We start from the raw sequence: 14,231 nt of genomic DNA on the forward strand, positions 1-14,231 counted from the left end.
GTCTGGATCCCAGCTCCAGAATACCAACCGGCTGCAACCCGAAGGTAAGTATCAGGAGGTTAGGGAAGGGTTAGGTTTAGAGTTAGGCACTAGGGCAGGGGTTCCCAACCACGGTCCTCAAGGCACACTAACAGTCCTGGTTTTAAGGATAGCCATACTTGAGCACAGGTGACTTAATTAGTATCCCAGTTAATTTCATTTAACCATCTGTGCTGCAGCATGGCTATCACTAAAACCAGGACTGTTAGTGTGCCTTGAGGACTGAGGTTGGGAATTACTGCACTAGGGGGAGGGTTAAGGTTAGGCACCGGGGAGGGAGGGTTAGGGCTAGGGTAAGGAGAGGTTTTTTCGGGATGCCGGAGTCGGGATTTTGACAGCTGGGGTCCCGAGCGCCAGCTTCCTATACCCAACCCGCTATTATCATGTGTCCTTCCCCATTGCAATGCGCTGGTGGAAAAACCGGGCCACTTACTTGTATCTGTCCCCCAGGCTAAAGTTGCCAGCCAGCCCGTGTGCAGTAGGCTGCATAGCCCCTGCACTGCACTGTTTAACTCAAAGACCGGACATTACACCTTCTCCTCCATGCAGTGCAGGAGCTGTGCAGCCTATTGCTATAAAAGCACAGCCCCTGACCATCCGCCATGCCTTTAAAATGTTTGGGGGCGGGGCGAGCATATTTTTGCATAGCAGCTGCGTACACAGACGCAGCAGTGGCAGCATTAGCGTATAGCTCTGAATCAGGCCCCTTGTGTCCATCCACATCACAAGAAAACTGGCTAATATGTGCGCAGCCAGGCATGGCGGCAATGCACGGTGGTACATCACCAGTGGCTGAATTCCCCTCTGTAGGTCACTGCACATTTATGGAAAACCTTACATTCTGCATCTTACCAACCTGACCATTACACAACATTCAACTGGATTCTATGGCAGATTCATCAAATTATTGCTAGACAGCAACATGGCAGGTATCAGTCATGCTACTAAGTGCAAAGGCAAACAGCGGTAGGTTTAAAGTGCGAAGTCATAACTTAGCATCTGAAATCTATGCAGTGTTCTGTTATAACTTACAAGCTGTTCATAATTGTATCAATGTATCCATCAGTAGGATTATAATGAACAAATGACTCCCTACTACATACTGTAGCGAAAAGGATTAGGTCTTGATTTGGCCACATTTACATATCCTTGTAAATGTACAATTTGTAGTACGTATCCCAATACACTATCGTTTGTCTACCCATTTTCTTATCAAGCTCACATACACAGCAGAGATTTACATGGGTAAATTGAGAAAACAGCATGTGTATGTAATGGAACACACTAACATCTGAGAAAACAATTTCCCTGATATAACAGACACTGAGTGGGCTATTCTCGATCTGTGAAATCCCACAATGCCACCATCTGCTCTCCACCGCTTACATCACCAGGCAGCTCCCTGGGCCAAAAGGCCACTGACTTCATGAGCTCTGTACCTCCTGCAGTGTTCCATGTGCCGGCCCAAACGTGTCAGATTGATACAATTAAACAGCATCAGGCCACAGAAGCATAATAAAATACACAGCTGATGGTTTAATCCTAGATATTGCTCATCACATCATAGTTTCCAGCTTTCTGGGAACAAATGATCTTCTCTTTGGTGGCAATAGGAAGCGTATACATAAACTATGTAAAAAGGGACGCATTCTGTTTTTATGGTATAAAATGTAGTGTCATTGAGATGAACAAGGCTATCAAAGTTAATGTTTAGAAATTAATTGGGATGTGAAAGTCTAGTTCCAGCCTTCTGCTTGCTACTTCCATCTAATGGTTTATTCACCCCCGTAAGAAAGCCCTCAATGTCAACGGCACATAAAGGAGAAAATGTGACTTGTGGCTAGGAAAAAAAAGCCGCATTTCGTGTTTTAATCTCTTTCTGAATAAGGACCACTGTAGGTAAACCCACTTTTTGCAATGTGATGTGTTTTTTTTAAAGGAATGCCATAATTATTTATTACACTTCTAACTGTATTGAGTGTTGAATATAATAGCTCGAGATCCATCTGTCACACACAGATAAACTAATGTACTGAGGGTCTCATTCAGACCCGCTCACGAGCGCAGGACGCTCGCAAGCGGGTCGATGGTACCCAAAAGCGCATGTGCACGAGGGAGGCTGCTCCATCATGCGCATGCGCGAGACCCGGCGAGCGACGGGGAAGCAGTCGCTCGGGGTCTCGCACCAAAGGGGGCGTGCTGTCGATGGTGATTGACAGCACGCCCCCTTTGGTGGACGTGCCGAGGGCCAGGAGGCCGCACCAATTTTAGGTAGGCCGATCCTGATTCAGAGCGAGCGCTCTGGTCAGAGCGTCCGGCTCTGAATCAGGCCCTGAATTCGTGAAGACGACCAGGAACAATATTCTTGCTTCTACCTTTGAGTAACAGCAGTACTTGCTGCGAATAACATCGAGTCTATTTACGTGCGGGTTTGTAGAAGTGGAGATGTTGCCCATTGCAACCAGATTCTAGGTATTATCTTTATAGAAGGTGCTAGATAAATGTTAACTGTAATCTGATTGGTTGCTATGGGCAACAGCTCTGCTTCCAAAAACCTGTAATGTAGTAAATATACCCCCTAGTATATCAAATAGCTATCACTTTGGTAAAGAGGTAAGCGGAGTAACCCATATGCTATCTTAATAATTAAAGAGACTTGGGAAGAAGTCTCAAAAATAGTATTTTGGTATTTACCGATAAATCCCTACCTCCGATTCCAAAGTGGACACTGGAGTATGTACAATGGGGTATAGGCGGGTATTGGGGAGGCTATGGGGGGAATTCAATTAGCAAAGATAATGTGATAATTTATCGCACAGTTCACTTCTTGTTGTGCAATAATTTTGCATATTTAGCCTCTGCGCGTTTTTCGCGCAATGCGGCATTCGCACAAAAACAGATCATTGTGTTGCCTTTGAACAGCATAGGTGAAAATGGAGAAGTCTGCCTGTACCCCCCCCCCCCAAAAAAAAAGGCAAACTGAGATAGGAAAACATTATAGAAGTGAATTAGTGGCCCTAATAAAAGTATTTGGGGTTATCAAATGGCTAGTATAAGCATATTTCTAAAACATTGAAAAAAAATAAAAAGCAAGTTTTTTCTGCTTATAAAATGTTCTCCTTAAATTGGGGGTATATAAAAATGCCTATAAAGTAATTATATATAAATATATATATGACACATTAGTGAAACAGCACTGCAGTACCCAAATGATGAGCGCTACAACAGTATACAGAAAGGGCGTTTGCCTTAACATCTGCAGGTGTTCAGCAAGTTTAGTATAATCTGTACAATATACAAATATGGAATGGTCAAGGGATAGATGAATCAGGACAATGTTATGCAGATCACATGAGACTTTAAGCATCTGATAATGTGCAAATGAATTAACAAAACAAACCTATATGGGCAGTCTATTAGGATTGTCTGGAGAATACAATATTACAATCAGGTCATCTGAGAAATCTTTTTTTTTTTTTTTTCTTTTTGAGATTGTAAATAGACAGCCTCTAAAAGTCCATTAAGCTTAATAGAATTTTAAAAAATGCTATTGTGGATACTGACAACAGGTATGTCTCTAAATGAAACACTTATTACCAACTCGCTGTTGCCAGCAGCCTCTCCTACGATGAAATAGCTTCTGCCAACATTTTTATTTATTTGAGGCGTTCTATTTGTATTACTTTGCATAGGGGCCCTGGCGCAGGAGAGGCCCATGTGACCAGCAGTACTATACATACTGGTGGCAGCAGCACCAATGTCACTGTGTGTTCTGTGCAAAGACTGCTATGCAGCCTATCCTATTCAAGTGAATGTGCACAAATGAATGTGCACCTCTCTCCCAACACTTTACTAACCGTGGGCATGATGCCACACCTATCCCTTGCATTGATGGAAATACAGATCGAGATGAAACAAAGTGCAGGTTATTTCTAGGAGTTTCCACTACAAAATGATGCAGGTTTCGTGAAAATCTGTTCAGTAGTTTATGCGCCAACTTGGATCAAACAGACAGGCATAACGTTCTTATTATATTGGTGTAAATATACTATTTTATGCAGAGAAACTTTGCCTTCCCAGCCTGGCTTCCTAAAATGGCAACATAATAACTGCTGTGTGTGTCTTGTAGATATCTGGAGGGCCTCCTAGAACTTGGCTTTCTGCCACATTACACACACTGCATTTTTTAAACATTTTTTGAAAAAGCTTTTTGTGTATTTCTGAACTCTGCACAGTTATTCCTTGTTTAAAAAAAAAAAAAAAAAAACAGCTTACCAGATCTTTCAGCTGGTTATGATCTAATCTTTCTGCTCTTTTTTTCTCTATTCAAGAAGGACGTAAGCCACGTGGTTTCACTTCTCATAAAGCTAGAAAATCAGATGTTTAATGCTAAAGGCTTCTGCTGACTGGACTACACTGTGCATGCAGTGGTTTATCACAGTGCATCATACTGTAGGTTATTTCCAATACCTCTGTATTGTTTGTGCCAGACAGACTAAATTATCTTCTAGATAACAGAAGAACTCTTAATGACAACTATACCAATTCAAAAAACAATGTACTATAGACAGAATGCAAAAAGCTAGGCGCCTGTAAGGTTTCATTTTCATTTAAAAAGGCATCATGGCAACCAGAGGTAAATTCAACCCTAATTTACATTTGTTCTCCAGGTGACATTGTGACCTCGCCTTGTTGCAAGTACATTCATATATAATGGCTCATTGCCACTTACAGATGAAGCATCCATTTTATCATTAGTACACCACAGCTAAAGAGAGGGGAGACCTGCATCTGACAATAAGCATTATGTATGTGAACCCTGCAAATGTATCTGAAATGAGATCTCTTACTTCCTTTGACTTGTCCATCTCATTCTGTAGCACTTGTTTGGCCAGGTCTGTTTCTATCAACCGTTGACGCAAGAATTCATTCTCCTCTTCCAGCTTTACCCTCTTCTTCTCCACTCCCTCCAGCTCATTGTGGAGACGCACAGAGACATCTTTGGCCACCTGAGATATAGATTTAGAATAAAATCAGTAATTCTAGAAAATACATTTTTAAACTTATTATTTAGATTCAAAGAAGACCCTGGATTACACAGTTGGATATAAAAACAGAATATACAGAAAGACAAAATTAAAGGCAAATGGATTTGCCAGCAAAGACATCCAGTATATAGAATACAAACGTATCGAATTATACTAAAACAAAAGCTAGTAGAACAGGTAACAGAAATATCTATCCACATTATAGTGCCCTACTTATAAGAAGAGCTCACTTAATAACAAATACTTTAGTGTAGAACGGAGATCTTTTGTTAGCGGGTTTGGTATGTAATCATTTTGTTTGACAGTGACTAGTCAAAACAAGACTGCTGGCACAATGCTGGTATGCCCGTTATAACTTTTTTTTTTTAACATTCTGCTTTACCAGCATGTTTAAAGTTAGACTGTCTGCACAATTAAAGGCTTGAAGTAGCAGTACACCAGTGTCAGAATACTGGCAGCGGGATTCTCGTTTCGACTAGCCACTGTGGAAATAACGGATGTATTCCACAGGAATGACCGCCTGTGAATGAAAGTTAAATGTAATGTTGACAGCGTATAAGCATTGATTCAGTATTTTCTCCTATGGGGTTTACTGTCATGCAAGTACAATGTAATTCTGTACCGTCACCCACATTTCTCTCCACCAAATAGTTTTTGTTGTTTTGTCATCTCTCTCTAGTGTCCTCTTTACCACATGGGCCTAGAACACAGTTGTGCTCAAACTCTTCAAAATTCAGAATTAAAAAGTGTATCCTTCAAACTATGATCATCAGGAGAACTGTTCAACATTCTGGCCCAAATGTAATAGCCTGAGTAGCAAGCAGCGGTGACTTTTCGGCAATGTAGTTTCAAAATTTAAAGCAGATTATTACATTGGGGCCTCTGTCTCATGTCTCCTCCTCAGAAAACACCCCAATAATCTTTGTGTACTTCCCACCTCTATATTACTTCTAAGTCAATTCTTAAGTGCAATATAATTCAGACATAACACATTACGTCACATTTCCAGCCTACACATCTACAGCTATGGCCAAAAGTTTTCAGAATGACACAAGTATCGGTTTTCACAAAGTTGCTGCTTCAGTGCTTTTAGACATTTTTGTCAGATGTTACTATGGTATACTGAAGTAAAATTACAAGCATTTCATAAGTGTCAAAAGAATTTTATTGACAATTACATGCAAAGAGTCAATATTTGCAGTGTTGACCCTTCTTTTTCAAGACCTCTGCAATTCGCCCTGGCATGCTGCCAATCAACTTCTGGGCCACATACTGACTGATGGCCGCCCATTCTTGCCTAATCAATGCTTGGAGTTTGACAGAATTTGTGGGTTTTTGTTTCTCCACCCGCCTTTTGAGGATTGACCACAAGTTCTCAATGGGATTAAGGTCGGGGAGATTCCTGGCTATGGACCCAAAATTTAGATGTTTTGTTCCCCAAGCCACTTAGTTATCACTTTTGCCAAACTGTTCTTAGATTAGGGAGAAGTTGCTCTTGGATGATGTTTTGGTACAGTTCTTTATTCATGGGTGTGTTCTTAGGCAAAATTGTGAGTGAGCCCACTCCCTTGGCTGAGAAGCAACCCCACACATGAATGGTCTCAGGATACAGAGCGAGATAATATTGTGTTGGTGATTTTGGCTTAGTATTTACTGTGCACCAAGATCATGTATTTTCCACAAATATGAAATATGGAAGTACAAAATGCATGCCTGAAAAATCCAATGAGTCATTTTTTTTTTAGACAGCTGGGATGATCAAATCTACTGGCAGATAACCAGGGATATTTATGAAAACTGGAGCACAGAACAAACAGGAATGAGATTCCTTTTCCGGAAAAGTGGTTGTCCTCCTGCATGACATTTATAGAAGTGCTACCTACCTACATACGGAATTTGTTATCTGAACTGAACCCATCTCACATTTATAGACTAGAAACAAACAAAAAAAAAATAAAAAAAAGTGCACCAGCTGCAGGTTTTATTTTGCATGTGACATTTTATGTACCAGTTTACAAACTAGGGGCATTCGTATAGGTCACCCACAAAAATCAGCTATAGACTCCCTGGGAAAGGATGTCAGGTCATATATAAGTATACATACTGTCAGACATTTAAACACTCCCTGCCAATAATGGTAATACAGAGATAGAATGTTTTATAAACGGTGAATGGTTCAAATTAAAGGCAACTTTTTAGCCCAGCACACCTATGTACACTCTAAGGGGGCAATTCAATTCAGCGCACTGTTAATAGCACTGTGAAGGAGTTCCCGGAGCTATTCAATTTAGTGTGCAGTTTATAAGCCCCAATATTAAAGTGGCTTGTTAACAATATGAAGACCACCAATTTATCTAGCTACTCATTTTCTCCAGAAGCGCCATACATTTTATTATATACACCCAGCCATAACATTAAAACCAACTGCCTGATATTGTGCAAGTCCCCCTTGTGCCTCCAATGCATGGACTCCTCAATACCTCTGAAGGTGTCCTGTGATATCTGGCACCAAGACGTTAGTAGCAGATCCTTGAAATCCTTTAAATAGATAGCTCAGACTTGTTTTTCCAGCATATCCCACAGATGATTGATCGGATTGAGACCTGGGGAATTTGGAGGCCATATCAACACCTTGAACTCTTTGTCATGTTCCTCGAAACCATTCCTGAGCAGGTTTTTGCAGTGTGCCTAGGAGCATTACCCTGCTGAAAGAGGGCACTGCCATGAAGAGACTTCTTAGAAGAACATCGCCCAGAGCATCACACGGTCACTGCTGGGTGACCTTCTTCCTTTAGTTCATGCTGATGCCATCTCTTACCCAGGTAAATCACACAAACACATCCAGTCATCCACAGGATGTAAAAGAAAGTGTGATTCATCAGACCAAGTCACCTTCTTCCACTGCTTCATGGTCCAGTTCTAATGCTCACATGCCCATTTTAGGCATTTTCGGCAGTGGTGAAGAGTCAGCATAGGCACTCCAAAAGGTCTGCTCCTACATAGCCCCATATGCAAGTTGCCGTGCACTGTGTGTTCTGTCAACTTTCTAATATAGCCACCATTAACAGCAATTTGTGCTACATTAGCTTTTCTATGGGATCTGACCAGATAGGATAGCCTTCACTCCCCACATGCATCAATGAGACTTGGGTGCCCATGACATTGTCGTCAGTTCATCAGTTGTACTTCCTTGGACCACTTTTGGTAGGTACTAAACTGTATACTGGGAACACCTGCTGTTTTGAAGATGCTGTGACTCAGTCGTCTAGCCATCACAATTTGGCCCTTGTCAAAGTCGCTCAGATCCTTATGGTGCGTATACACGTAGCGATCAGCCAGCGATACGATATTGCTGGCTGATCGACATGCACCCTCCCTGGTGTGCTGGGTGATTGATATCGATTACCCAGCACACCACATACTTACCGGCGACTATAGCGACTCGTGATAAACGATCGTGGGTCCCTATAGCAACTTGCTCGAGATCGAGCAAGTTGACCGGCATGCACAGCCGATGGACGATATCGCTACCGTCCATACGTGGCCACGCATCGCTGATCGATGGCAAGTTGGTAGGGTCATTTTAAATGAGCGATCTGAACGATAAACGATATAATTATCATTTAAATCGTTCTTTAAAATTGCTATGTGTGTACGCACCATTAGGCTTACCCATATTTTCTCCTTCCAACACATCAACTTCAAGATCTGACTGTTTACTTGCTGCCTAATATATCCAATCCCTTGACAGGTACCATTGTGACAAGATAATCAATGTTATTCACTTTACCTGTCAGCGGTTTTAATGTTATGGCTGATGATTGTACATCCCCCTCCCAAACCCACCCCCACTTATTTTCTACTACAGCATCCTGCAAAACTACAGTGCCATTACTATATTCTATGCAAGGAAGAGGAAGAAAATACATTTGACTAATATAAAAGAAAAAGGTGCCCCATGCAGCTCTTACTTGGGTGTACCCGGAGTCAGTGGGGGCAGACATATTGTGCCTTATGGCGCAGTGAGGTCACACTGAGTTTAGCCCACAAAATAGCTGCCTTCCCTGTATGCAGGAGACAGGTACCTAATAATAATAATAATGATGTTTAATATGGCTGCAGATGTGAACCAAGCATGAACCTGATAGTCTCAGCTAATTACTTCCTACATAGGGTTTGTGCTGTCATTTTCCATGAGTCACCTCATTTGCCTCTTTACATAGAAGCATGTATTCCTCCTCTTTGTTCAAGGTCTCCTTGGTTGGGGCTGGTGTCAAAACCTTGGTTGTGAACTGGATAAAAAAAATTTTGATACTGGAATTTGATTGAATGCAAAAAAAAAAAAAAGTAATGCTCACAAACAACATAAAAAGGAAAATACATTTGTTCTCCCTAATATATGGTTGAACATATAAGAGCAATAGCTAGCAGCCCACATTGCAGGAATCCCAGTAGAACTGGGACACAAAGAAAGGAGTGTTTTCTGTGTGCACGGCTGGTCTGCTTAGTGTTAGGAATGCCATCACAAGGCAGTAAGGGAGCTGGGCTTTCCTACTGGCGCTCAGCTATTGGATGATGAAATAGACAGCAATACCAGTATTCCAGCTGCTAGAGTTATCGTCCGGAGATGTTGCCAGCACGCAGCTGGATTACATTCATGTCATTTCTTTGCACCACTGATCCCTCAATATACAGCACAGCATATTATGTTGGGGATTTAGAAGTGAAAGAAAATAAAATCACAATTACAGCTCAAATGTGCTTGGATCAAGTTCTTCATTATATGTCAGTCAATATTCAGTAATATTTCTGTAGGATTAGTAAGTTTAAGGAATGGTTTTTCATTTGTCTGAATTTCGGAACATAATATTGTATAATTCTCTGAATGTGTTGTCACATATATGCACATATTACCTAGGCCCAATAACTGAGTGAAGAGCTATGATATAAAACATGTACCCTGCAACTAGAATGCATGCTCAAGCATGATCCCAACCAAACAACTATCCACTTCTGAGATCCAGCTTTTTCATTCATTAATATAAATACATTTCTAAATTTTGTTTTACCCAACTTGCTGCACATCCATTCATAGCTGTAAAGAAATTAATATCATTAGTTGTATGTATGGACATTTCCTAAATCTATAAATACACTTAGAAATCAGTATACATGTATCTTACATTCTTGATAGCTGAGACATGGTTGTCTACCCTCCCAGAATGTTCAGAAGACTTCCAGATTATTGGGACACTTTGTGGACTCCCTATTGGTAAGCAAAGCTCCCTCATTCTATATACCCTCCCAGAATGTTCAGAAGACTTCCAGATTATTGGGACACTTTGTGGACTCCCTATTGGTAAGCAAAGCTCCCTCATTCTATATACCCTCCCAGAATGTTCAGAAGACTTCCAGATTATTGGGACACTTTGTGGACTCCCTATTGGTAAGCAAAGCTCCCTCATTCTATATACCCTCCCAGAATGTTCATATGACTTCCAGATTATTGGGACACTTTGTGGACTCCTTATTGGTAAGCAAAGCTCCCTCATTCTATATACCCTCCCAGAATGTTCATATGACTTCCAGATTATTGGGACACTTTGTGGACTCCCTATTGGTAAGCAAAGCTCCCTCATTCTATGTGCCCTCCCTGAAAATTCTGGCAGCACTTGCGCAATTGGCCTGATGTTGTGGAATTACATGATGTTATAACTTCACAGGGTCTTCTATAATTCAGCCAGCAGTGCCGTGGATCCGCCAACCATGCTCTGCCTTATTAATACTGCCGACTGACCCAGATTCCAGCCTGTGTAAGTATAAAGGAAAAAAATAAAATTGGGCGCACAAAAAACTGGCCACACTTTCTTTCTTGCTGCTCCCAATTATGGGGGTCACTGCTTACAGACACAATATAGGGATTTTGGAGGAGAGCAAAAGAAAAAAAAAAAAAAAAAAAAAAGTGCACCACAAGTAGATATTCATTTAACAAAACAATGAAATTGGAGAGAATTGTTTGTTTTTTACGGGGCTTTAAGTAATGGGCGCCAGACGGAGCAATTCAATTATCGCTTTATTTAGACGAGAGAGTCTCAGGCACATACACTGTGCTAAAAGTCTGTGATTTGGGCCTAACCAGGACTTTAGACGGATTTAGCCACTTTGTGTTGCTAACCCGATCTTTTTGGTGCGTTACATGCGCGAGAAGTCATGGGTAATTGTAAATCGCATCACGATCGTCCATCACTAAAAAAATAAATTTATGAGTGACATTAAGTAATAACGTTCACTGAATTTTGCAAGAATACAGCATATACTGGTAATAATGTACAGAGTCTTAATTTTATTTAGATAATTTTTTACCATATTTACTCTGTGATTGTAATTAATAAATTGAATTTTAAATTAATATTACTTGTGATACACATTTTTTGCACTCCCTTAAATCAGTATATTGTTATTGTGCAAGAGCTACATGTAAAAAGAAAAAAAAAAAAAAAAAACTATTGAATCTTCAATGCTGAGCTATCCTGTTTCAATCTGCAAAGGACCTCTGCAGAATAGATTAAGTTAATATTGAACATTATATGCTGTTTTTTCATCTTTTCTTGTAACAAACAAGCAGTGTGCGCTATCTGCAATTAATTGCATTATTGTCAGTTTTGTATTAGGTAATAACCTGTCATCACATGAACGCATAGTGCAAAGTTATTTTCATGTTGCTGCAGTTTGACTTCAATTGTCTCTTACTGTCCCACTAAAGTGAATGTATGGATTTATTTTTGCATATTAGCAGCACAACATGGCTAAAGCTTGGCAGCAGGGATCCCGCACAACTTTTTACTGAAACAAAAGCAAAATTGTCATCTAAAATTAAAATGTGACTTTTCCACATAATTATATTTTTTGCATGATTCAGTGGACGGCAAGTTGTTAAGAAGATCTCCGCTCATAAAAATAAAAAAAAATAAAATAGGAGTTATGGTATGACATACCTTTGTTAACTCCTTTTCTTCGAGGTCCATGGGGTCCACAGCCATCACATTGGTGCCTGGATGAATCCATAAACCCCAAACAGTTAATCCAAGCTCTCAGCTCCCAGGATGCACTAGGTCCTCCCCCATATACCCCGCCCCTGGTCACAGGGCATCAGTTTGTCACAAAGCCCACCACGAGAAGGCAAAAAAAAAAAGGAGGTAAGAAGGAAGGACATATGTTCTCTAGACATTCTCTCACAACGAGGGAAACACTTAAGAGATACAACAAAACTACCCATTAACACTAGGTGCGTTAGGGTGGGTGTCCTGTGGACCCCATGGACCTCGAAAAAAAGAAGACGTTAACAAAAGGTATGTCATACCATAACTCCTATTTTCTTCTTTGGGGTCCATGGGGTCCACAGCCATCACATTGGGGATATACCCAAGCAGTACCCCTAAGGGCGGGAACGCTCCTGTGTCTCGAAGGAGGATCCTGCGCCCAAAGGAGGCATCCTGAGAGGCAAAGGTGTCAAATGCATAATATTTTATAAAGGTGTCGACAGACGACCACGTGGCTGCCTTACACAATTGTTCCGCAGACGCGCCCCAGCGGGCTGCCCATGAAGGACCCACAGACCGCGTAGTGTGTGACCTGATCGAGTCTGGCACCCTACGACCCACCTGAGTATATGCCTGTGATATGGTCATACGATGCAATCTTGCTAAAGTCTGCTTATTGGCTGGCCATCCCCGCTTATAGCAGCCATAAAGAACAAAAAGAAAAATCAGACTTCCTCAACTTGCTGGTGCGCTCCACGTAAATACGTAAAGCACGCACAACATCCAGGGAAGCCTCACCTAAGGACAGCCCTGACACATGAAAAGCTGGGACCACAATTCCACAATTTCTTTGTTTATATGAAATCGTGATACCACCTTAGGGAGATATCCTGCTCGGGTCCACAGCACCGCTCTATCCTGGTGGAAAACTAGAAAAGGAGAGCGAACTGACAAGGCTGCCAGGTCAGACACCCTATGAGCAAAAGCAATGACCAAAAGAAAAAGTGTTTTTGCTGTTAACCATTTGAGATCTACCGACTCCAATGGCTCAAAGGGGGAAACCTGTAAAGCTTTAAGAACTAAAGACAGGTCCCATGGTGCTACCAGAGGAACAAACGGAGGCTGCACCCTCAAAACCCCCTGAAAAAAGGTTTTTACATCAGGCAACGAAGCAACCCTACGCTGGAACAAAACTCCAAACACAGAAGCCTGCACTCTTAGGGAGGCCAGGCGAAGACCCCGCTCTAACCCTGACTGGAAAAAAGCGAGTACTCGGGAGATCCTAAACACACTAGGATCACATTTTCTCAGTTTACACCACTGAAAAAAAGCTTGCCAAACCCTATAGTAAACCTGGGCCGAAGAAGGCTTTCGTGCCCTCATCATGGTCTTTATAACTGGCTCTCACAATCCTTTGGCTCTTAACAAGGAGGCCTCAAGAGCAATGCCGTCAAAACTAACCGAGGGAGATCCGGATACCAGCAGGGACCCTGCAGCAGCAGATCACGCCTGAGAGGAAGTGGCCAAGGCGTGTCCACTGAGAGGTTTTGTAGATCGGTGAACTAATGGCGCCTGGGCCAAGCAGGGGCTATCAATATCAACATGGTGTATTCTTGTTTGAGTTTTCTGACCACCCTGGGAAGAAGAGCTAGAGGCGGAAAAAGATACGCCAGCCCGAACTTCCACCTTACTGACAACGCATCCGTGAAGTCAGCCCGTGGGTCCCTGGTCCTGGACCCGTACCTGGGGACCTTGTGGTTGCGATTTGAGGCCATAAGGTCTATCTCTGAAAGACCCCATCTGTCTACCAAGACCTGGAATACCTGCGGGTGAAGAGCCACTCCCCCGCGTCTATGTCCTGCCGACTTAGAAAGTCTGCCTCCACATTTTGTACCCCTGGTACAAAAACTGCCGTTATCGCAGGAAGATGACGTTCTGGCCATACTAGGATCCTTGACACCCCGACTTAGGGTGCCTCCCTGCCGATTTAGGTAAGCTACCGTGGTAACATTGTCGGACTGTACTTGCACCGGCCTGCCGTGCACAAGATCCTGGGCCCTGAAAACTGCCCTCAGTTCCAGTACATTTATGGGTAGACAACTTT

General features: G+C 42.0%; 1 protein-coding gene across 3 annotated transcripts in view; it reads right to left on the reverse strand.

Annotated features, from left to right (window-relative positions):
* MTCL2 (microtubule crosslinking factor 2) overlaps positions 1 to 14,231 on the reverse strand; it is a 112,117-nt gene that overhangs the window by 70,072 nt on the left and 27,814 nt on the right. For all 3 annotated transcript variants that reach the window (XM_088480702.1, XM_088480701.1, XM_088480700.1), the window contains exon 3: positions 4,890 to 5,048. In XM_088480702.1, the coding sequence (XP_088336828.1) occupies positions 4,890 to 5,048 (159 nt within the window). The remainder of the gene's footprint in view (positions 1 to 4,889; positions 5,049 to 14,231) is intronic.

This window comes from Taudactylus pleione, unplaced genomic scaffold (genome assembly GCF_031769625.1).
Source record: "Taudactylus pleione unplaced genomic scaffold, aTauple2 ptg000256l, whole genome shotgun sequence".
NCBI classification, from domain to species: Eukaryota; Metazoa; Chordata; class Amphibia; order Anura; family Myobatrachidae; genus Taudactylus; species Taudactylus pleione.